The sequence below is a fragment of the Manis pentadactyla genome, chromosome 1 (genome assembly GCF_030020395.1).
Source record: "Manis pentadactyla isolate mManPen7 chromosome 1, mManPen7.hap1, whole genome shotgun sequence".
Taxonomy (NCBI): Eukaryota; Metazoa; Chordata; class Mammalia; order Pholidota; family Manidae; genus Manis; species Manis pentadactyla.
This window is the reverse complement of record NC_080019.1, coordinates 152,005,171-152,031,202: the sequence shown is the minus strand read 5'-3', so window position 1 is coordinate 152,031,202 and position 26,032 is coordinate 152,005,171. Positions and strand designations below refer to the sequence as shown.

The following is a 26,032-nucleotide window of genomic DNA, read 5'->3' as shown; positions in this document are numbered from 1 at the left end:
ACTGTATTACTAAAGGCCTATTTATAGCAGTTCCTTTTACCTAGGACATCATGTCAGGCTATCAAGAAAAAAATTACAAGGTGTTCTTAAAAGCAAAAACTATAATTTGTTTTCCCAACCAATTAATCAGAACAAGACATGGCAGGGATGTTGGAATCATCATGCCATGAATTTAAAAAACTATGATTAATAAACTAACAGTTTTAATGGATAAAAAAGACAACATGCAACAACAGATCCACAATGTAAGCAGAGAGATGGAATCCTAAGAAAAAATAAGACAAATGCTAGAAATAAAAAATACTGTAACAAATGAAGAATGCCTCTGTTGGGCTTATTAATAGATTGGACATGAGTGAGATAAGAACCACTGGGCTAGACTATATGTCAACAGAATCCTAGAAAACTGAAAAGAGAATAAAAACAGAGAAAAAAGAACAGAAAAGAATATCCAAGGACTGTGGGACAATTATAAAGGTACTACATTTGCATAATGGGAAAACTATAGGAGAAAAAAAAGAACAGAGCAATATTTGAAGGAATAATGAGGGAGAATTTCCCCAAATTAATGTCAGATACCAAACCACAGATCCAGCACTCTGAAAAGACTGAGTATAATAAATGCCAAAATAGCTACATCTAAGCATATCCTTTTCAAATCAGAGAAATGAAAAATTTTGAAAGGAGTCAGGGAGAAAAAAGTACCTTTCCAAAAAAGGAATAAAGATAAGAATTATATCCAACTTCTCATCAGCAGCCATGCAAGCAGGAAGTTGAGTGAAATATCTGAAGTGTCTAAGAAAGTACCTACCAACGTAGAATTCGGTAGCCTGTGAAATTACCCTTCAAAAAAAAAAAAAGAGAAATAAAGACTTTCTCAGACAAAAATTGAGAGCATGTGTTGCCAGTAAACCTGCCTTGCAAGAAATGTTAAAAGTTCTTTAGAAAGAAGGAAAATAATATAGGTCTGAAACTCAGATCTAAATAAAGAGAAAGCATCAAAGAAGAAATAAGGTATAATGAACACTTACTTATCTTATTCTTAATTTATCTTAAAAATACATACCACACATACATATGCTTATGAACACTTACATACATTAGTGAAGAGAATGACAGCAATGATACAAAAGACAGGAGAAACCAATTAGGATTGTTTGGTTGTTAAAGGCACTCATACTACAAAGTAAGTCCCATAGTGTTATTTGAAAGCAGACTTGGACTGTAAATGTATATTGCATCTCTAGGGCAGCCACTAAAAGAAATTTTTTTTTAATTGTGCAACAGATATGTTAAGAAAGGAATCATATAAAATGCTCAATTAAAACCATAAAATGCAGAAAGAGTGGAAGATAAAAATTGGAACAAAGAATGAGGGCAACAAATAGAAAACAGTAATGGGTATGATACATATTAACCCAAATATACCAATCATCACATTGAATGTTAATGGTCCAAATGCAGCAATTAAAAGACAAATATTGTCACAGTGGATCAAAAAACATGACCTAACCATATGTTGTCTACAAGAAAACTACTTTAAATATCAAAATGTACTAGGAGAAAATGATTTTTCAACCAACTACAAATTCAAAACAACTACTAAACTTGGAGGATGCCCTAATAAATATTAATGTAATTATAACATAGTGAATTAAAGGTATGGATTTCAAAGCTGGACAGACCTAAATTCAAACCTTGATTTTGCCACTTATTAGCTATGTGATTTCGGGGTACAGGTTTCTTCATGCATAAAATGGGGATATCATGACCATCTTAAAAATTAAAAGGCTATGAGGAGGAGTAAAACAAAATAATGTACGTAACCTGCTTAGCAATATGGCAAAGTATATACAGTTATTATTGCTGTAATTAAAATTGTAAGAGAATTATTTAAATGAATCTGAAGTATGCCTTTTCTAATTTAATTTTAAAATTAATGAGAATTTTCACACACAACCAAACTCATTATTAAACCACAGTGAATATAGTTTCTAATATGGTTTTTTTTCTGGAATTTAAAAGAACCCTCCTAAAAAGATAAATCAAATGCACATATCAAGAAGTATCTTTTTTCCTATCAAGAAATTTTATTTTTGCAGTTGATTTTGTATTATTTCTTTGCCAGAAAATTAAATCATTCTATACAAAGTAGGAATGCCTTAACAGTAGGGGATATAAGTTGATTTTAGTTCCTAAATGGTATGACCAACTTTAAATGCTAACACACATTTTCATAAAAGGCTTCAAACATTTTTAACATGAAAGACTGGATGGAGTATTAATGCTACATACAAAATTGTATCTTTATTCACATTTTAAAATTTGAAAATACTCTTTAGTTTGTACATTTGGTATTTGTGGCTAACTGAATATTTGATTGATATCACATAATGTATAATACATAACATGTTGCTGAAGTACAAATTGAGAGTGTTTACAAAGTGGATACAGATTCTTTTTAAATTTCTTCTCCGAATGGATCTGCCTTACCTGTCACAGTGAGCAAGCTTTATAGACAATAAAAGCAATCATTAAAGTAGAAACAAATTGCTGCCAAAGTAAATGAAAGAACAAGCAGTAATTTGCCTTAAAATTTCCTAATCTGACTATAAGATTGTTTTTCATCTCAATAAATTTTAAGTGCCAAACCAACTGCAGTTAACTTCTAATCATTTACTCAAGTTCATCACATATCTATTACTTTACTTTGCCATCAACTAAATGCAAAGAAATGTGTACACTGTTAGGGAAAAGAAGAAGATCCAATTATAAAACTGCCACCTATTAACAACTCAGATAAAGATCTCATGATAAACCCTAAAAGCTAATTTAAGCTTTTCTGTTGAAGTTTTTAATTTATTATGCCTGACTTCTTTCTCATTAATAAATGTAGAGTTGATCATACTTTGTTTTTAACCCAGGTTAGGTGCACTTTGACTTAAAATTTATGGGAAAAAAAATAATTATAGATATTTTAAAACTTGTGAAGTTAGGTTTTCTTCTCTGTTCTGGAAACTAAATATATTGATATACAATGAAAATTAACTGATACTAGAATGTAGTAGTCATAAACTTAACTAGTTCATTATAATTCTTTCCCAGAAGTTCTAATTTAAAAACCAACAGAGCAAAGTATGGGAAAAACAAAACAACATAACCTTCTCGGCCCTCTTTTCACTTGCCCTTAACTATAATGTTCCCCATGGATGCAAAATCAGTACTTTTCTCCTCATTCTGCATACATTCCCTCACACACAGGAAACTATCATTCCCTCAACTGGATTCATTCAGTAAACATTAACAGAGCATCTGTATGAGCAAAGCATTCCAATTGTATGATGACAACTGAAAAATAAAAAAAATCTACCTACATAGCCTCCCCTTGGGCCCTTCTTCTCTCCTGAGCTACAGAATCTTACTTGTACTGGCCTATAGATATTTCCAAAACAGGTTTCCTTTGTCATGTATTTTCAATTTTAGAAATAGCACTAACCTCCCAGGCCCTTCAGCCAAAAAATCCTCTATTCGTCTCTCCCTCAGGCTATGTATCAATTCATTGGATATTACTTATTGTAATTGTTAAAATAGTCTTTGGATACATTTTCTACTCTCCCTTTCAATTTCCATTGCTCACTTCTCTCTTCAACTATGGCAGCAGCCTTCCATGTGGGATCCTTACCCCAGGTGTGGCCACCACAACCAAGTCTGTACTTTACATTGTAATGAAATTATTTTCCTAAATACCAAATCTAGTTAACATTTCCCTGCTAAATGTAGTGTCTCTTGTAAAATCCAGCAAGTCCAGATATCTTAAGGCCCTTTGCAATCTGGCCTTAAGCCATAATTCCAATTTCAACACTCTCTGTAACTTTATATTTCTTCTTTCTTACCCACTTCTATCCTCATTAACCTTAACTCCAGTCATAAGTAACTTTATGCTAGTTTCCAAATAAGCAAATATCCTATCCCACCTCTCCACCTTTGAATAGTGTTTGTTCTCCTTACCAACTCTTCAGTGACCCAGTTCTAATACCACTTTCACAGTCCATAAAGTACTCCAATTTTACACCACAGAACTTATTACTGTATTGTGAATTGTCATATATACTATAAAATAAGCTGAAATACTGTCCTATTAGACTAGGATCCTCAAAAGGCAGAATAAATGTCTTACTCATCTCAGTAACACCAGTGTTTCAAGTAGTGTCAAATACAGGCATACATACTTCATTTTATTGCACTTCACAGATACTTCATTTTTTTACAAAGTGAAGGTTTGTTGCAACTAGGTGCCAAGAAAGTCTATTGGCACCATTTTTTACAACAGCATTTGCTTATGACACAGTTCATGTCTCTGGGTCACATTTGGACAATTCTCACAATATTTCAAACCTTTAAATTATTATTAAATTTATTATGGTGGTCTCTGATAAGAAGCTGTAGAAAGTTATCCAGAAGATCTACCTCAGATAATGAAAGTGGCTACACTAAACAACAGATTTTCAATTTGAATGAAATAGTCTTAGATTAGAAGAAGATGCCATCTAGGACTTTTATAGCTAGGGAGGAGCAGTCAGTACCTGGCTTCAAAGCTTCAAAGACAGCCTGACTCTCATGTTAGGGGATAATGCAGTTGGTGACTTTAAGCTGAAGCCAAGGCTCATTTACCATCCTGAAACTCCTAAGAATTTTGCTAAATATGCCCTTAAGAAATTTACTAAATCGACTCTGCCTGTGACCTAGAAATGGAACAACATACATATGGGTGACAGCACATTTGTTTTTAAACATGATTTACTAAATATTTTAAGCCCACTGTTGAGACTTACTGCTCAGGAAAAAGATTCCTTTAAAATATTACTGCTCATTGACAATAATGGAGATGTCCAGTGAGAAGAATGTTGTTTTCATGGTTGCTAACACAAAATCTTTGCAGCTTACAGACCAAGGAGAAATTTAGACTCTCCAAGTATTATTATTTAAGAAATACATTTCGAGGCTTAACAACACGCTCCTAAATAATCAATGGATCAATGACCAAATCAAAATGGAGATCCAGCAATATAAGGAAACAAATGACAACAACAACACTAAGCCCCAACTTCTGTGGGACACAGCAAAAGCAGTCTTAAGAGGAAAGTATATAGCAATCCAAGCATATTTAAAAAAGGAAGAGCAATCCCAAACGAATGGTCTAATGTCACAATTATCGAAATTGGAAAAAGAAGAACAGATGAGGCCTAAGGTCAGCAGAAGGAGGGACATAATAAAGATCAGAGAAGAAATAAATAAAATTGAGAAGAATAAAACAATAGCAAAAATCAATGAAACCAAGAGCTGGTTCTTCGAGAAAATAAACAAAATAGATAAGCCTCTAGCCAGACTTATTAAGAAGAAAAGAGAGTCAACACAAATCAACAGTATCAGAAACGAGAAAGGAAAAATCACGACGGACCCCACAGAAATGCAAAGTATTATTGGAGAATACTATGAAAACCTATATGCTAACAAGCTGGGAAACCTAGGAGAAATGGACAACTTCCTAGAAAAATATAACCTTCCAAGATTGACCCAGGAAGAAACAGAAAATCTAAACAGACCAATTACCAGCAACGAAATTGAAGAGGTAATCAAAAAACTACCAAAGAACAAAACCCCCGGGCCAGATGGATTTACCTCGGAATTTTATCAGACATACAGGGAAGACATAATACCCATTCTCCTTAAAGTTTTCCAAAAAATAGAGGAGGAGGGGATACTCCCAAACTCATTCTATGAAGCTAACATCACCCTAATACCAAAACCAGGCAAAGACCCCACCAAAAAAGAAAACTACAGACCAATATCCCTGATGAACGTAGATGCAAAAATACTCAACAAAATATTAGCAAACCGAATTCAAAAATACATCAAAAGGATCATACACCATGACCAAGTGGGATTGATTCATCCCAGGGATGCAAGGATGGTACAACATTCGAAAGTCCATCACCATCATCCACCACATCAACAAAAAGAAAGACAAAAACCACATGATCATCTCCATAGATGCTGAAAAAGCATTTGACAAAGTTCAACATCCATTCATGTTAAAAACTCTCAGCAAAATGGGAATAGAGGGCAAGTACCTCAACATAATAAAGGCCATCTATGAAAAACCCACAGCCAACATTATATTGAACAGCGAGAAGCTGAAAGCATTTCCTCTGAGATCGGGAACTAGACAGGGATGCCCACTCTCTCCACTGTTATTTAACATAGTACTGGAGGTCCTAGCCACGGCAATCAGACAAAATAAAGAAATACAAGGAATCCAGATTGGTAAAGAAGAAGTTAAACTGTCACTATTTGCAGATGACATGATACTGTACATAAAAAACCCTAAAGACTCCACCCCAAAACTACTAGAACTGATATCGGAATACAGCAAAGTTGCAGGATACAAAATCAACACACAGAAATCTGTGGCTTTCCTATATACTAACAATGAACCAACAGAGAGAGAAATCAGGAAAACAACTCCATTCACAATTGCATCAAAAAAAATAAAATACCTAGGAATAAACCTAACCAAAGAAGTGAAAGACTTATACTCTGAAAACTACAAGTCACTCTTAAGAGAAATTAAAGGGGACACTAACAGATGGAAACTCATCCCATGCTCGTGGCTAGGAAGAATTAATATCGTTAAAATGGCCATCCTGCCCAAAGCAATATACAGATTTGATGCAATCCCTATGAAACTACCAGCAACATTCTTCAATGAACTGGAACAAATAATTCAAAAATTCATATGGAAACACCAAAGACCCCGAATAGCCAAAGCAATCCTGAGAAAGAAAAATAAAGTAGGGGGGATCTCACTCCCCAACTTCAAGCTCTACTATAAAGCCATAGTAATCAAGACAATTTGGTACTGGCACAAGAGCAGAGCCACAGACCAATGGAACAGACTAGAGAATCCAGACATTAACCCAGACATATATGGTCAATTAATATTTGATAAAGGAGCCATGGACATACAATGGCGAAATGACAGTCTCTTCAACAGGTGGTGCTGGCAAAACTGGACAGCTACATGTAGGAGAATGAAACTGGACCATTGTCTAACCCCATATACAAAAGTAAACTCAAAATGGATCAAAGACCTGAATGTAAGCCATGAAACCATTAAACTCCTGGAAGAAAACATAGGTGAAAACCTCTTAGACATAAACATGAGTGACCTCTTCTTGAACATATCTCCCCGGGCAAGGAAAACAACAGCAAAAATGAGTAAGTGGGACTATATTAAGCTGAAAAGCTTCTGTACAGCAAAAGACACCATCAATAGAACAAGAAGGATCCCTACAGTATGGGAGAATATATTTGAAAATGACACATCCGATAAAGGCTTGACGTCCAGAATATATAAGGAGCTCTCACGCCTCAACAAACAAAAAACAAATAACCCAATTAAAAAATGGGCAGAGGAACTGAACAGACAGTTCTCCAAAAAAGAAATACAGATGGCCAACAGACACATGAAAAGATGCTCCACATCGCTAATTATCAGAGAAATGCAAATTAAAACTACAATGAGGTATCACCTCACACCGGTAAGGATGGCTGCCATCCAAAAGACAAACAACAACAAATGTTGGCGAGGCTGTGGAGAAAGGGGAACCCTCCTACACTGCTGGTGGGAATGTAAGTTAGTTCAACCATTGTGGAAAGCAGTATGGAGGTACATCAAAATGCTCAAAACAGACTTACCATTTGACCCAGGAATTCCACTCCTAGGAATTTACCCTAAGAATGCAGCAATCAAGTTTGAGAAAGACAGATGCACCCCTATGTTTATTGCAGCACTATTTACAATAGCCAAGAATTGGAAGCAACCTAAATGTCCATCAGTAGATGAATGGATAAAGAAGATGTGGTACATATACACAATGGAATACTACTCAGCTATAAGAAAAGGGCAAATCCAATCATTTGCAGCAACATGGATGGAGCTGGAGGGTATTATGCTCAGTGAAACAAGCCAAGCGGAGAAAGAGAAATACCAAATGATTTCACTTATCTGTGGAATATAAGAACAAAGGAAAAACTGAAGGAACAAAACAGCAGCAGAATCACAGAACTCAAGAATGGACTAACAGGTACCAAAGGGAAAGGGACTGGGGAGGATGGGTGGGTAGGGAGGGATAAGGGGGGGAGAAGTAGGGGGGTATTAAGATTAACATGCATGGGGGGGTAGGAGAAAAGGGAGGGCTGTACAACACAGAGAAGGCAAGTAGTGATTCTACAACATTTTGCTATGCTGATGGACAGTGACTGTAAAGGGGTTTATAGGGGAGACCTGGTATAGGGGAGAGCCTAGTAAACATAATATTCGTCATGTAAGTGTAGATTAGTGATAGCAAAAAAAAAAAAAAAAAAAAAAAAAGGGCAGTTCCTGTGTGGTAACCTCCAACGAGTTCTACACAAGGGTATAAAGGGCATATAAAAGTGTAGGCAAAGGGTCTGTTTGTGTTTATACAGAGGATCAAAGCCTAATTGGGCTACCCCGAAAATGAACTAAGATACAATATGAAAAAGAACTTCCAACATCTGCACCCTCTGGAAGACTCATGCCAGAAGATGATCATCAAAAAACCCCAACAAAGATCCACGCACTGCTACAGCTGTAGATGCACTCATCCCACCAGTTCCTGGACCTGCCATGGAAATGAGGAAGGAGATATCTAAGCTGGCCTGTGCATACAGTAAAACAACAAAATTGGACTGGATCTATACTGTTGGAACTCAACCAAGAATTTGGAGAAGTGCAAATTGTAGCGCTCCAAAGTCTTACAACTACAAACTATTTATTGTTAAAAGAACATATGGCATGTGAACAGTCCCCAGGAATGGGTTGTTTTAATTTGTCTGATTTCTCTCAGACTGTTCAAGTTCATTTGGACAATATCCACCATATCATAGATAAGTTTTCACAAATGCCTAAGGTGCCTAACTGGTTTTCTTGGTTTCATTGGAGATGGCTGGTAATTACAGATATGCTTTGGTTATGTAACTATACTCCTATTATGTTAATGTGTGTGTGCAATTTAAGTAGTAGCTTAAAACCTATACATGCTGAAGTTACTCTACAAGAAGATATATCAAAGAAATAATCAATCTTCCCATGTTTTCTTCCGCCTGCTACTTCTATAGCTTTTCTTCTTCCTTCCTAATTACAACCCTTAAATAGAATTCGTGCCTCATATCAAATTTACCGAGTATCATAATTCTTCCAAGTGGTAAAGATACCTCAAGACAAATGCTGGGCATAGAAGCCACAGGGCATAAATATGCAAAGAAGTAAAAAGCTAACTTTTTCAAACAATAAGGCTTCTCTCTCACTTACCAACTTCACATTTCCCTGTATGGCCCCGGAAGATGACTGGTTAGCCAGAGACGGGTAAGATTCCTCAAGGGAGGAACAACCTAAGACAGGCACAGTCGCAGGGGGGCCATCAGGTGAGAAATTGGGGATCAACAGAGGTGAGGCTTAGAACCTCACCCCCCCGGTCTGAGAGAAATCTTCTGCATACGTGGATGTTTTATTGCCCTGGTCTAGCTTGGATTAACACATAGTCTACAGGCACACACCTGATCATCTACATGTGCTCTCTTACAACACTAAACTATGTTTTCTACCTTTATCTTGTATCTACCTACCACTTCAGCATTTTATTAAAAATAATAATAATAAAGAGAGAAATGTGGTATCCACATATAAATCAAGTATAAAAACCAAATCAGTATTCATATTTGAACTGACTGTTTATAGTTCATAATGCATGAGCAAAACCGAAAGTTTCTGTGATGACTGCCCTTGTACTGTTCACCATGTAACTTATTCACTATGTAAGAATTTGTTCTCCATGTAAGAACTTGTTTGTTATGCCTCAGAAGATTGGAGACTGACAAAAATTAGGCTTGGGGTGGAATAATGATTGTGCATTGAGCATTGACTCCCCTATACAGAATTTTATTGTCGTTAACAACCATTTGATCAATAAATATGAGAGATGCTCTCACAAAAAAAAAAAAAAAGGACAGACTTCCAATGGTAAAATAAATTAGTAACCGGGATGTAATGTATAGCATAAGGAATATAGTCAAGATATTGTAACAGCCTGGTAGGGTGATAGCTGGAACCTAGAATTATGTATATAATTGTTCTACCACTGTGTTGTACACTTGAAACTCATGTAATGTAATACTGTGTGTCAACTACCCTTCAATAAAAAATAATTATTAAAAAAAAAAAAAAAAAAAAAAAAAAAGAAATACATTTCGTAAGGCTGTAGCTGTCATGGATAGTGATTTCTCCAATGGATATGAGCAAATTTAAATCTGTCTGAAAAGGTTTACCATTCTATGTGCATTAAAGAACATTTGTGATTCACGGGAAAAGGTAAAAAAGTCAACATTAACAGGAGTTTGCAAGAAATTGATTCAACCCTTATGGATGACTTTCAGTGGTTCAAGACTGCAGTGGGGAAAGTAACTAGAGATGTGGTGGGAAGAGCAAGAGAACTAGAAGTGGAGTCTAAAGATGTAACTGAATTGCTACAACCCCATGATAAAACATGAATGGATGAGAAGTTATTTCTTATGGATGAGCAAAGACAGTGGTTTCCTGAGATGCAATCTACTCCTGGTGAAGATGCTGTGAGAACTGTTGAAATGACAACGAAAGATTTAGAATGTTACATATACTTATTTGGTAAAGCAGCAGCAGGGTTTGAAAAGACTGACTCCAACTTTAAAGAAGTTCTACTAGTAAATGACATCATTTACTGTGGGTAAAATGCTATCAAACAGCATTGCATGCTCCAGAGAAATCGTTTATAAAAGGAAGAGGTGGAGGGGGCGGAAGATGGCGGCGTGAGTAGAGCAGCGGAAATCTCCTCCCAAAACAACATATATCTATGAAAATATAACAAAGACAACCCTTCCTAGAATAAAGACCAGAGGACACAGGACAATATCCAGACCACATCCGCACCTGAGAGAACCCAGCGCCTCGCGAAGGGGCCTCCCAGCAGCTCCTGCTCCAACGCGACTCCACCATTTTGGAGTAGCTGCCCGAGCCAGGCCACGCCCACAGCAACAGCGGAGATTAACTCCATAGCAGCCGGGCAGGAAGCAGAAACCCTGTCTGCACGCAGCTGCGCAGCACAAGCCACTAGAGGCCGCTGTTCTCCCAGGAGAGGAGGGCTACAAACCAACAAGAAGGGAAGTCCTTCCAGCCGTCACTCGTCCCAGTGCTGCAGACTATTCCTATCACCATGAAAAGGCAAAGCTACAGGCAGACAAAGATCACAGAGACAACACCAGAGAAGGAGACAGACCTAACCAGTCTTCCTGACAAAGAATTCAAAATAAGAATCATAAACATGCTGACAGAGATGCAGAGAAATACGCAAGAAAAATGGGATGAAGTCCGGAAAGAGATCACAGATGCCAGAAAGGAGATCGCAGAAATGAAACAAACTCTGGAAGGGTTTATAAGCAGAATGGATAGAATGCAAGAGGCCATTGATGGAATTGAAATCAGAGAACAGGAACGCATAGAAGCTGACATAGAGAGAGACAAAAGGATCTCCAGGAATGAAACAATATTAAGAGAACTGTGTGACCAATCTAAAAGGAGCAATATCCGTATTATAGGGGTCCCAGAAGAAGAAGAGAGAGGCAAAGAGATGGAAAGTATCTTAGAAGAAATAATTGCTGAAAACTTCCCCACACTGGGGGAGGAAGTAATCAAACAGACCACGGAAATACACAGAACCCCCAACAGAAAGGATCCAAGAAGGGCAACACCAAGACACATAATAATTAAAATGGCAAAGATCAAGGACAAGGAAAGAGTGTTAAAGGCGGCTAGAGAGAAAAAGGTCACCTATAAAGGGAAACCCATCAGGCTAACGTCAGATTTCTCAACAGAAACCCTACAGGCCAGAAGAGAATGGCATGATATATTTAATACAATGAAACAGAAGGGCCTTGAACCAAGGATACTGTATCCAGCACGACTATCATTCAAATATGACGGTGGGATTAAACAATTCCCAGACAAACAAAAGCTGAGGGAATTTGCTTTCCACAAACCACCTCTACAGAACATCTTACAGGGACTGCTCTAGATGGGAGCACTCCTAGAAAGAGCACAGCAAAAAACACCCAACATATGAAGAATCGAGGAGGAGGAACAAGAAGGGAGAGAAGAAAAGAATCTCCAGATAGTGTATATAACAGCTCAATAAGCGAGCTAAGTTAGGCAGTAAGATACTAAAGAGGCTAACCTTGAACCTTTGGTAACCACGAATTTAAAGCCTGCAATGGCAATAAGTACATATCTTTCAATAGTCACCCTAAATGTTAATGGGTTGAATGCACCAATCAAAAGACACAGAGTAACAGAATGGATAAAAAAGCAAGACCCATCTATATGCTGCTTACAAGAAACTCACCTCAAACCCAAAGACATGTACAGACTAAAAGTCAAGGGATGGAAAAACATATTTCAAGCAAACAACAGTGAGAAGAAAGCAGGGGTTGCAGTACTAATATCAGACAAAATAGACTTCAAAACAAAGAAAGTAACAAGAGATAAAGAAGGACACTACATAATGATAAAGGGCTCAGTCAAACAAGAGGATATAACCATTCTAAATATATATGCACCCAACACAGGAGCACCAGCATATGTGAAACAAATACTAACAGAACTAAAGGGGGATATAGACTGCAATGCATTCATTCTAGGAGACTTCAACACACCACTCACCCCAAAGGATAGATCCACTGGGCAGAAAATAAGTAAGGACACGGAAGCACTGAACAACACAGTAGAGCAGATGGACCTAATAGACATCTATAGAACTCTACATCCAAAAGCAGCGGGATATACATTCTTCTCAAGTGCACATGGAACATTCTCCAGAATAGGCCACATACTAGGCCACAAAAAGAGCCTCAGAAAATTCCAAAAGATTGAAATCCTACCAACCAACTTTTCAGACCACAAAGGCATAAAACTAGAAATAAACTGTACAAAGAAAGCAAAGAGGCTCACAAACACATGGAGGCTTAACAACACGCTCCTAAATAATCAATGGATCAATGACCAAATCAAAATGGAGATCCAGCAATATATGGAAACAAATGACAACAACAACACTAAGCCCCAACTTCTGTGGGACACAGCAAAAGCAGTCTTAAGAGGAAAGTATATAGCAATCCAAGCATATTTAAAAAAGGAAGAGCAATCCCAAATGAATGGTCTAATGTCACAATTATCGAAATTGGAAAAAGAAGAACAGATGAGGCCTAAGGTCAGCAGAAGGAGGGACATAATAAAGATCAGAGAAGAAATAAATAAAATTGAGAAGAATAAAACAATAGCAAAAATCAATGAAACCAAGAGCTGGTTCTTCGAGAAAATAAACAAAATAGATAAGCCTCTAGCCAGACTTATTAAGAAGAAAAGAGAGTCAACACAAATCAACAGTATCAGAAACGAGAAAGGAAAAATCACGACGGACCCCACGGAAATGCAAAGAATTATTGGAGAATACTATGAAAACCTATATGCTAACAAGCTGGGAAACCTAGGAGAAATGGACAACTTCCTAGAAAAATATAACCTTCCAAGATTGACCCAGGAAGAAACAGAAAATCTAAACAGACCAATTACCAGCAACGAAATTGAAGAGGTAATCAAAAAACTACCAAAGAACAAAACCCCCGGGCCAGATGGATTTACCTCGGAATTTTATCAGACATACAGGGAAGACATAATACCCATTCTCCTTAAAGTTTTCCAAAAAATAGAGGAGGAGGGGATACTCCCAAACTCATTCTATGAAGCTAACATCACCCTAATACCAAAACCAGGCAAAGACCCCACCAAAAAAGAAAACTACAGACCAATATCCCTGATGAACGTAGATGCAAAAATACTCAACAAAATATTAGCAAACCGAATTCAAAAATACATCAAAAGGATCATACACCATGACCAAGTGGGATTCATCCCAGGGATGCAAGGATGGTACAACATTCGAAAGTCCATCAACATCATCCACCACATCAACAAAAAGAAAGACAAAAACCACATGATCATCTCCATAGATGCTGAAAAAGCATTTGACAAAGTTCAACATCCATTCATGTTAAAAACTCTCAGCAAAATGGGAATAGAGGGCAAGTACCTCAACATAATAAAGGCCATCTATGATAAACCCACAGCCAACATTATATTGAACAGCGAGAAGCTGAAAGCATTTCCTCTGAGATCGGGAACTAGACAGGGATGCCCACTCTCTCCACTGTTATTTAACATAGTACTGGAGGTCCTAGCCACGGCAATCAGACAAAGTAAAGAAATACAAGGAATCCAGATTGGTAAAGAAGAAGTTAAACTGTCACTATTTGCAGATGACATGATACTGTACATAAAAAACCCTAAAGACTCCACCCCAAAACTACTAGAACTGATATCGGAATACAGCAAAGTTGCAGGATACAAAATCAACACACAGAAATCTGTGGCTTTCCTATATACTAACAATGAACCAACAGAAAGAGAAATCAGGAAAACAACTCCATTCACAATTGCATCAAAAAAAATAAAATACCTAGGAATAAACCTAACCAAAGAAGTGAAAGACTTATACTCTGAAAACTACAAGTCACTCTTAAGAGAAATTAAAGGGGACACTAACAGATGGAAACTCATCCCATGCTCGTGGCTAGGAAGAATTAATATCGTTAAAATGGCCATCCTGCCCAAAGCAATATACAGATTTGATGCAATCCCTATGAAACTACCAGCAACATTCTTCAATGAACTGGAACAAACAATTCAAAAATTCATATGGAAACACCAAAGACCCCGAATAGCCAAAGCAATCCTGAGAAAGAAGAATAAAGTAGGGGGGATCTCACTCCCCAACTTCAAGCTCTACTATAAAGCCATAGTAATCAAGACAATTTGGTACTGGCACAAGAGCAGAGCCACAGACCAATGGAACAGACTAGAGAATCCAGACATTAACCCAGACATATATGGTCAATTAATATTTGATAAAGGAGCCATGGACATACAATGGCAAAATGACAGTCTCTTCAACAGGTGGTGCTGGCAAAACTGGACAGCTACATGTAGGAGAATGAAACTGGACCATTGTCTAACCCCATATACAAAAGTAAACTCAAAATGGATCAAAGACCTGAATGTAAGCCATGAAACCATTAAACTCTTGGAAGAAAACATAGGCGAAAACCTCTTAGACATAAACATGAGTGACCTCTTCTTGAACATATCTCCCCGGGCAAGGAAAACAACAGCAAAAATGAGTAAGTGGGACTATATTAAGCTGAAAAGCTTCTGTACAGCAAAAGACACCATCAATAGAACAAGAAGGATCCCTACAGTATGGGAGAATATATTTGAAAATGACACATCCGATAAAGGCTTGACGTCCAGAATATATAAGGAGCTCTCACGCCTCAACAAACAAAAAACAAATAACCCAATTAAAAAATGGGCAGAGGAACTGAGCAGACAGTTCTCCAAAAAAGAAATACAGATGGCCAACAGACACATGAAAAGATGCTCCACATCGCTAATTATCAGAGAAATGCAAATTAAAACTACAATGAGGTATCACCTCACACCAGTAAGGATGGCTGCCATCCAAAAGACAAACAACAACAAATGTTGGCGAGGCTGTGGAGAAAGGGGAACCCTCCTACACTGCTGGTGGGAATGTAAGTTAGTTCAACCATTGTGGAAAGCAGTATGGAGGTACATCAAAATGCTCAAAACAGACTTACCATTTGACCCAGGAATTCCACTCCTAGGAATTTACCCTAAGAATGCAGCAATCAAGTTTGAGAAAGACAGATGCACCCCTATGTTTATTGCAGCACTATTTACAATAGCCAAGAATTGGAAGCAACCTAAATGTCCATCAATAGATGAATGGATAAAGAAGATGTGGTACATATACACAATGGAATACTACTCAGCTATAAGAAAAGGGCAAATCCAATCATTTGCAGCAACATGGATGGAGCTGGAGGGTATTATGCTCAGTGAAACAAGCCAAGCGGAGAAAGAGAAATACCAAATGATTTCACTTATCTGTGGAATATAAGAACAAAGGAAAAACTGAAGGAACAAAACAGCAGCAGAATCACAGAACTCAAGAATGGACTAACAGGTACCAAAGGGAAAGGGACTGGGGAGGATGGGTGGGTAGGGAGGGATAAGGGGGGGAGAAGTAGGGGGGTATTAAGATTAACATGCATGGGGGGGTAGGAGAAAAGGGAGGGCTGTACAACACAGAGAAGGCAAGTAGTGATTCTACAACATTTTGCTATGCTGATGGACAGTGACTGTAAAGGGGTTTATAGGGGAGACCTGGTATAGGGGAGAGCCTAGTAAACATAATATTCGTCATGTAAGTGTAGATTAGTGATAGCAAAAAAAAAAAAAAAAAAAAAAAAAGGGCAGTTCCTGTGTGGTAACCTCCAACGAGTTCTACACAAGGGTATAAAGGGCATATAAAAGTGTAGGCAAAGGGTCTGTTTGTGTTTACACAGAGGATCAAAGCCTAATTCGGCTACCCCGAAAATGAACTAAGATACGATATGAAAAAGAACTTCCAACATCTGCACTCTCTGGAAGACTCATGCCAGAAGATGATCATCAAAAAACCCCAACAAAGATCCACGCACTGCTACGGCTGTAGATGCACTCATCCCACCAGTTCCTGGACTTGCCATGGGAATGAGGAAGGAGATATCTAAGCTGGCCTGTGCATACAGTAAAACAACAAAATTGGACTGGATCTATACTGTTGGAACTCAACCAAGAATTTGGAGAAGTGCAAATTGTAGCGCTCCAAAGTCTTACAACTACAAACTATTTATTGTTAAAAGAACATATGGCATGTGAACAGTCCCCAGGAATGGGTTGTTTTAATTTGTCTGATTTCTCTCAGACTGTTCAAGTTCATTTGGACAATATCCACCATATCATAGATAAGTTTTCACAAATGCCTAAGGTGCCTAACTGGTTTTCTTGGTTTCACTGCAGATGGCTGGTAATTACAGATATGCCTTGGTTATGTAACTATACTCCTATTATGTTAATGTGTGTGTGCAATTTAAGTAGTAGCTTAAAACCTATACATGCTGAAGTTACTCTACAAGAAGATATATCAAAGAAATAATCAATCTTCCCATGTTTTCTTCCGCCTGCTACTTCTATAGCTTTTCTTCTTCCTTCCTAATTACAACCCTTAAATAGAATTCGTGCCTCATATCAAATTTACCGAGTATCATAATTCTTCCAAGTGGTAAAGATACCTCAAGACAAATGCTGGGCATAGAAGCCACAGGGCATAAATATGCAAAGAAGTAAAAAGCTAACTTTTTCAAACAATAAGGCTTCTCTCTCACTTACCAACTTCACATTTCCCTGTATGGCCCCGGAAGATGACTGGTTAGCCAGAGACGGGTAAGATTCCTCAAGGGAGGAACAACCTAAGACAGGCACAGTCGCAGGGGGGCCATCAGGTGAGAAATTGGGGATCAACAGAGGTGAGGCTTAGAACCTCACCCCCCCGGTCTGAGAGAAATCTTCTGCATACGTGGATGTTTTATTGCCCTGGTCTAGCTTGGATTAACACATAGTCTACAGGCACACACCTGATCATCTACATGTGCTCTCTTACAACTCTAAACTATGTTTTCTACCTTTATCTTGTATCTACCTACCACTTCAGCATTTTATTAAAAATAATAATAATAAAGAGAGAAATGTGGTATCCACATATAAATCAAGTATAAAAACCAAATGAGTATTCATATTTGAACTGACTGTTTATAGTTCATAATGCATGAGCAAAACCGAAAGTTTCTGTGATGACTGCCCTTGTACTGTTCACTATGTAACTTATTCATTATGTAAGAATTTGTTCTACATGTAAAAACTTGTTTGTTATGCCTCAGAAGATTGGAGACTGACAAAAATTAGGCTTGGGGTGGAATAATGATTGTGCATTGAGCATTGACTCCCCTATACAGAATTTTATTGTCGTTAACAACCATTTGATCAATAAATATGAGAGATGCCCTCACAAAAAAAAAAAAAAAAAAAAAAAAAAAAGGACAGACTTCCAATGGTAAAATAAATTATTAACCAGGATGTAATGTATAGCATAAGGAATATAGTCAAGATATTGTAACAGCTTGGTAGGGTGATAGCTGGAACCTAGAATTATGTATATAAATGTTCTACCACTGTGTTGTACACTTGAAACTCATGTAATGTAATACTGTGTGTCAACTACCCTTCAATAAAAAATAATTATTAAAAAAAAAAAAAAAAAAAAAAAAAAAAGGAAGAGGTAACTGATACAGTGAACTTCATCACTGCATTCTTTTAAGAAATTGCCACTGCCACCCCAACCTTTAACAACCCTCATCAGTCAGCAGCCATCAGGATCAAGGCAAGACCCTCACCAGCAAAAAATATTGCAACTCACTAAAAGCTCAGATAATGGCTAACATTTTTAACAATGCAGTATTTTTTAATTAAGGTATGTATATTGTTTTTTAAGACATTATCACATACTTAACAGACTACAATATAGTGTAAATGTATGTTTTGTATGTATTGGGAAACCAAAAAATTCATTTGACCTACTGTACTGTAGTTACCTGAAAAAGAACCTGCAATATCTCTGAGGTATGACTGTACAAAACAGTTACTCGTTGGATGCCTGATTCAGTACAAGATTAACATATATATATGAGAAATCATTATTTTTCTACATATATCTGTGTGTGTATATATGTATATGTACATATATAAATACACATATAAACATTACCTCATTTTTTAACATCACAATGACTATTTAGTGATAATGTATTTTAATGTACACAGAGTATAATAAAACAGGTACTAACCTATTATAGGCAATAAAAATAACATGATACAAAGTCAGTCAACCAGAGAAGTGATTTCACTGTAATTCTAATACAGTCTTAAGGACAAATTTTATTTCTTCAGAAATCAAAAAAATCCTTTAATTTTTTTAATGATTACAAACAAATATTTCATTACTGACCTATAGTATTCGGGAAAAGAAAGTAAATGGCACATTTATATTTATATACTTTTAATAACAATATTTATATAGTTCAATATTATTTCAAGTTATATGGTAATGCCTGTCTGAAGATTAAACTTCTAACTTTTTCTCCTAGTAAACTGGTCTCCTTAGGAAACCAAGTTCTGGATTAAGTAAACAGAGCCATCAAAAAGGAAATTGGATGTTTCTGATGGAGAAGTTTATTAAGCTACAATATATATATAATTACCCTTTTGCATTCCAGAAATATTTCATTGAAAGAAAGAATGGGGCTGAAATCAGCACTCCTTTCTGTTGTAAAAGTCAGTTCTCTATTCCCAACTTTCCTTTTCCTCCAGTTTTGCAGTTGTGGAGTTCCAGTGCCACATGCTGGCTGGACCCTACCTTATCTTAGCTTCATTCAGTGAAAAGTGTTTTCTTGAGTCAATAAAGCCTCTAGGAACTTTCATTCTATTTAGCTGAACTTTATTTGGTTTTCTGATTTAGTCTCTCATTCTACAAATTATGTTGATCTTTTCTTCATTTAAATATTCAGCAGCTGCATGTATTATTAGAAGCAGAGAGAGAGAGCAGTTACATGGCACTATCACTGAGTATAATGAACATATTTAAGACAAAGCATTTTTAACACTATAATTATAATGTCTCAAATCAATTATAATTGCTTTAAAACCTTTCCATTCTCATTACTATTTACATAAATATGTAATAAATAAACTCAAGCCATGATTATTTTTACCTCTCTATTCTAATCTAAGGTAAACATCAAACCAAATCATATAAAGGCAAAAAACATGTAAGAATAAAAAAAGCAAATAAAATGAAAAAAAGTGAAAATGTAGAAAAAGGATGGTTGTGGATTTGAAAGGCTTCCAAAAATAAAAGTTTGTGGAAGTAATGAGGTAAAGAAATGAAAAGTGGATGTAATATGTATAGATATTTGAAAAATGGATCCTTTTTCATTACCATTATGACGTGTTTCACCAAGAGGCTCAAGTTTTGGAAGTCTAGTGACTTTGGGGGTTCCCCAGCCAACTAAAAACAATAAAAACATTTTAAAGCACTGTTAAGCAATGTCTCTTTAGGTCTCCCTCAACAGGAATGTATGATACATTCTATGTCAGTTCATATACATTGAATGAATCAGTACTGAATAGACATATACCCACTTTAAATGACTTCTGTTTTTCAAAATGTAATTATAGTCTGGTAACATCTGCTTTAAGTGTTTATTTATCTTTAGTTAAAAATACAAGCATCTTCACCACCATCATAAATAACTATCCTAACTCTAGCAGAGACTAACAGAAATGTTTACTTACTAAATGAATACTAGAAATGAGTGTTAAAATAATTCTCAAGGGAAAATGCTACCATCTAAAGCTTTCCAGCAGGGTAAAAAGACATGATAAACACATACACTTAGATATTTATTGAGTACCGATTGTATGTGAGGTACTATGCCTAGCATTGAAAAATTACTCACAATTATTGGGCAGTTAGTATGTTCCAGTACTTTACATGAAACATGCCATTTAATTCTCATAACAACTTAAAAGGTTGGTATGTATGTTGTTAATATAATGGAAAAATTCACATATTGATTTCAAAGCAATCTTTCAGGATGAAAGATCTAATTTTTAAAAGCTCATATTAGCCATTCATCTATGCATTAAACTTAAATTCCTTTTAGCAATCTGGGTACTGATATTTCAAATAGGTCTTGAATCCATTCTAGGAAGTGCTTGGTAAGGTTTTTCTCATTAATTCTTACTTACTTTTTTACTTTTACAAAATATTTTTTGATTAAAAAAAGCAATAGACAGTTATGTTGATAAATTTTGAATTAAGTAGACAAAGAATTCTACCTTTTCCATCAATTCACAAGATAATGAATGTACTGAATAAACAACTACACAATTTCTTTTTCCTCACTGTTTAAAGCAGTATTTCTAAATTCAGTAACAATTTACTCACCAGGAGGAGGAGGTGGGGGTGGTGTTGGACTCTTAGGAGCAGAATCATCTGTATTAACAGGTTCTACACGGTGACTCCTTTTTATTCTTAGTTTCTTCATTTTCTTTTTACTGTTATCTGTAAGAATATAAACATGGAACTTTACATCTTTAGGAAAAGTAAACTATTATAAAAAATAAAGAACAGACTAGAATACTGATATTATCATTACCACAGAACTATATTTTTGATTCAACTTTGAATGTTACCAATGAAATGTGAACTTGCTTTTACTAAGAATAAATTTTTTAAATGATTGTTTATTGAATGAATGATTAATACAAACAGCAAAAAGCCTGTATTTTAAGTTCTGTGAAAGGGTACTCTGAATACAAAAATTAAGTTTATATTCCAAAAGCAACATTTTTTCCAAACCTCATATTAAGTAAATATAATTGTTTAATTGCAGGTATTTCTATGAAACTCACAATGGCCCAGGGAAAAAGGAATGGTGTTGATTTGTCTCAATAAAATATACAGAAGATTCTAGGTATAAACAGTCCAAAAACAAGTCTTTGAAATGTGAGAAAAAGGTCCTAATATAATCTAATCACATTACCTATTAAACCCCAAACAAGGCATGCCCAATATAAACATGTAAACAAAATCACATCAATAGAACTGGCAGAATTGAATTTGTGTTCTTTCTAAAAATAACTATTTATAGATTCTCACTTAAATGCACATAAACCTTTTGAGAACATCTGATTGTTCTCACTTAAATGCACATAAACCTTTTGAGAACATCTGATTGTTAACATGTAAACTAGGATACATAGTAGTTAAATAATCATACCAGTCAAAATTATTGAAATCTTTTAATTGACAATTCCAAACTGCTAAGTTTATATATATGTAATATATTTTCAAAAATGAGAATTATCTATTACATAATAACCAACATCTTTGAAACCTATAAAATAATGAGAAATACAAACATATTGAGGAACACATTATTTTTAAAAATAAATTAGGTCATTTGAGACATTTTGCTCCAGACAGAAACAAAGATATCATTTACAATTAAAGCTACAAGTTTTACAGCTGGGAGAAAAGAAAGCCTCCAGAACAATATGGTGCATTAGGATGGCCAGTAGCTCCATGTTATGGAAGAGCATAGGATATGGAGCAGATGATCTTAACTGGGGTCTCAGCCCAGCCACAGATGAGACATATGATCTTAAACAAGTTACTCAACCTCTCCAAGTCCCTGGTTTCCTATTCGACAGAGTGAAAATAACATACCCGAGGATTGCTATGTTAAATAACATAATACTGTGTTAAATAAGGCATCTGAAACCATGTTCTAAAGTGTAAAATGTTGACTATAATTACTATTATTACAGTTATATGAGAGTGTCTTAGATCTTCCTCTACTATATTTTCAAATAATCTGCTAAATCATTTTTCTCTTTAACAATATATTAGTGTTAGAAAGCATTCCTTCAACATATTGAGAGGCCACTTTATTTTCTATTTAATTCTGTTGACAGAGCTATATGCGTATGAATGTTGTTGCCCTAACTTCAAAAAGTATAACTTTGAAATCTAATTATTTTATATAGCAAAATATCCATGTTAGCTTATCTCAGGGGTTGATATCTTATTCTAATAAACTGACACTGTACAAAACTTCTTATATAGAATGGAACCACATTGCTAAGAACAGCAAGGAAATAATGGTCACATCTCCCATGTGTCAGACCTATGCTAGGAACACAGTACAGTAATTTTTATTATAAGTAATCCTAAAAGCTTTGTGAAAAAAGATGACAGTTATTCCCATTTTATATATGAGGAAACTAAGACTGAACAATGTTATTATATAATGTACCATATATCTAGTTAGATGGGAAAGTCAGGATTCTATCCCAGGTTGTCTGATACCAAACACACACTGTCTTTCTATGACACCAAAAGACATGAACTTCCTGTTAAATCACTTAACCACTTAAAAAAAGAAAACCAATTATGAATCAAAGATTTTGTACAATACTAAAATCAGAGGAAAATGGCTATTTGATAGACTTTAAATTTGATTATGTATTCATCCTATAGAAATACCAACTCAATAAAGGAAATGACACTGATTATGAGGCTTAAAAAAACAATGCCTCCCCCCCCAAAAGAAACCTTAAAAGTATTAAATACATTCCAAGGATTCCTGGGGCTATGCTATAACCTAAATTAATGAAAATAAAATTGAAAATGGTATTTTCTGCTAAAATTCTTTCAAGTTACAAAGGACTACATTTTAAGGCATCATGAATAAAAACATAAGCTAGCAAATTGACTAACGATTAACTGAAAACCATGAGAAAACCACAATAAATAGTGCATTTGGAAACTAAAATATTACAGTACAATTTTTGTGAAAATAATCATGACAAAATGAAATAAGTATAATATACAAATTTTAAATACTAGAATTATCACCTGATTCTGATGATCGCTGGTCTGTCTCATCTTCATTCTCCAACTGCTGTGTTAACGCCTCCTTATAATTTTCTACTACTCCATACTCATTGTTTTTCTGGCTGCTGTCACTAATCTGGCTCTGTGTCTCTATTTGTTCATGCTCCATTTTATGTTTCAAGGGGCGGTCATCACTGTCTTTCTCCATATTTTGCCTCTTTTTCTCTTTTTCAAGTTTTTTTTCATTCTAATAAAAATGAAATATATTATCTTTAACTTAACAGTTGTATCTAAGATAATTTTAAGGAAGAAATCAAATAATCCAGAAGCATTCTGTAATTTCAGGATACTGTGATGTTTCTATTAAAATTTTTTTATGGAAAATATCATTAAAACATACTAATTACAAAACATGCAGAAAACAAAGTATAAAGAAAGAAAGCATTACCAATAATTGCACAATCTAGAGATGACCACTATTTGGTCATCTATGAAGTACTTTTCTTTGCTCACCCCACACACATACAGACATGCACTACCCACAAACATACATAAATGTGACTGTCTCTTTATGTATGTATATATTATTTATGATTTACTTGATTTACGAAGAAAAAAGAATTGAAGTTTTTATTTAAGAATATATTTCTCTCCTGTCAATGAATATATGGAAGTGCTTAGAACAGTGCCTTACACATGGGTAAAGTGTTAATGACATAAATGTTAAATGATGCTATATGTGTTAGCTATTATTATGTTCATCAATTACATTATCATTTTCAATGGTTATATCATAATTTACTAATTTCCAATCACTGGAAAAAAACTATTTTTATTTTTTACTATTACAAGAAAAACAATTATTGTATTAGTCCCTTAGAATAAATTGCTAACAGCAGAACTGTTCAATCAATGGATAAACACATTTTAAAATGTGACATACTACACACTTCTCTTCAGAAAAACTAAAGTCAATTTACACCCCAGTCAAAGGCTTGGGAGAGTAGTATTTCCCCACATCTTTTTCAGTGTTGTATATTATTATCAATCCTTTATATATTCTCCAAATTATATATATTTATCTTCATCTTAGTGTTGGTTGAATTTGATTTAGTTTATTTTCTTTCATTACTAGTGAACATAAACTATTAAATACCCATACTGCCATTGAGTTTTTAATTTAGGGAACTACCCAGGGTAACCCAATATCCATTTTTGTATTAGATTCTCATTATTTTCATAGTAATTTTAAAGGGATTTTTAGTCCTATGTGTCTCATATACTTTTCATTAGGGTTCCTTTGGGTTTCTTGTCTTTAACTTTCTAAAACAGCTCTTTAAAAATTGAATACAATAAAATATCTATTTTTCACTTTATGATTTGTGGCCTAATTGTCCTGCTTTGAAAGTTTTTCCTCCTCCAAGTAGATGTAAATGTTTAACTATATTATGTGTTAGTACTTTTAAGCCTTCTTTTTTATATACATTTAAATCTTCTGGAATTTAATTTGATATACAGCTTTCAATAATTTTACTTTGTTCCAAATGATTGTTCACTTGTTCCAACACTTTTCTCCCAGATTTAAAATGTCACCTTTATCTTATATTAAATGCTTATACAACATTAGGTTTGTTACTATTTGTTCAACTGACCTGTCTATTCTGAAACTAATACTACACCATTGTTATTACCTGTAGTAAAAACAAAGGAATGTACGGTACTTCTTCTCTAAAATGCAAACACTTAAAGGAGTGGTTTTCTGGAGGGGGGAGAAAGAATGTGTGCTTATTAAAAAGGAAAAAAGGAAGACTATAGGTAATTTGTTTTCATTTGTTTCATTTCTTTACTGACCATTGTCTTAAAATTATCATAATTTAAAAGTGTAATAACTGTACTTTCCTTTGCCACAAATTAATTCAGGGGCATTCAATATAAGATAATATGCTGAACACCACTATTGTTTACATCTTTTGTTATATATTAGTTGGTAGAAGCACTAATGCCTTCTAAGTAATTTATAATCATGATACTATAAAATAATTGGTCATTATTTACAAGGCAAACTTTGTTACACAAATAAATTAGTGTTTCAAAGTGAAAAGTTAAACTTGATTTCCTTCTTCTCTACCAATATTTTTTAAAGTACATAAAATAAAACTTGACACACATAATGTTTAATAAGATAGAGACAAAATAGCTCCAGGTAAAGACTGCTTTACTGTACTTAGGAAAGCACATACTTAAGGCAAATACAATGGCGTTAATGAAAAGGTTAAATACAGTTATTCTTCTGGTACCTAACATAAGACAAAATAGCTCATATTAACAATTATTTTGCAAAGTAAAGCAAATCTCTCCAATCATCTTCTTACCTGTGGAGCTGCCTC

General features: G+C 35.1%; 1 protein-coding gene across 2 annotated transcripts in view; it reads right to left on the bottom strand.

The window, feature by feature from the left end:
* Window positions 1–26,032, bottom strand: part of ARL13B (ADP ribosylation factor like GTPase 13B) — an 81,540-nt gene that overhangs the window by 12,076 nt on the left and 43,432 nt on the right. Inside the window, exons 7-9 of one of the 2 annotated variants that reach the window (XM_036899040.2) lie at window positions 23,667–23,892; window positions 21,192–21,308; window positions 20,181–20,249 (exon numbers count right to left, since the gene is read on the bottom strand). In XM_036899040.2, the coding sequence (XP_036754935.2) occupies window positions 20,181–20,249; window positions 21,192–21,308; window positions 23,667–23,892 (412 nt within the window). The remainder of the gene's footprint in view (window positions 1–20,180; window positions 20,250–21,191; window positions 21,309–23,666; window positions 23,893–26,032) is intronic. The other variant, XM_036899047.2, reaches the window with a different exon arrangement.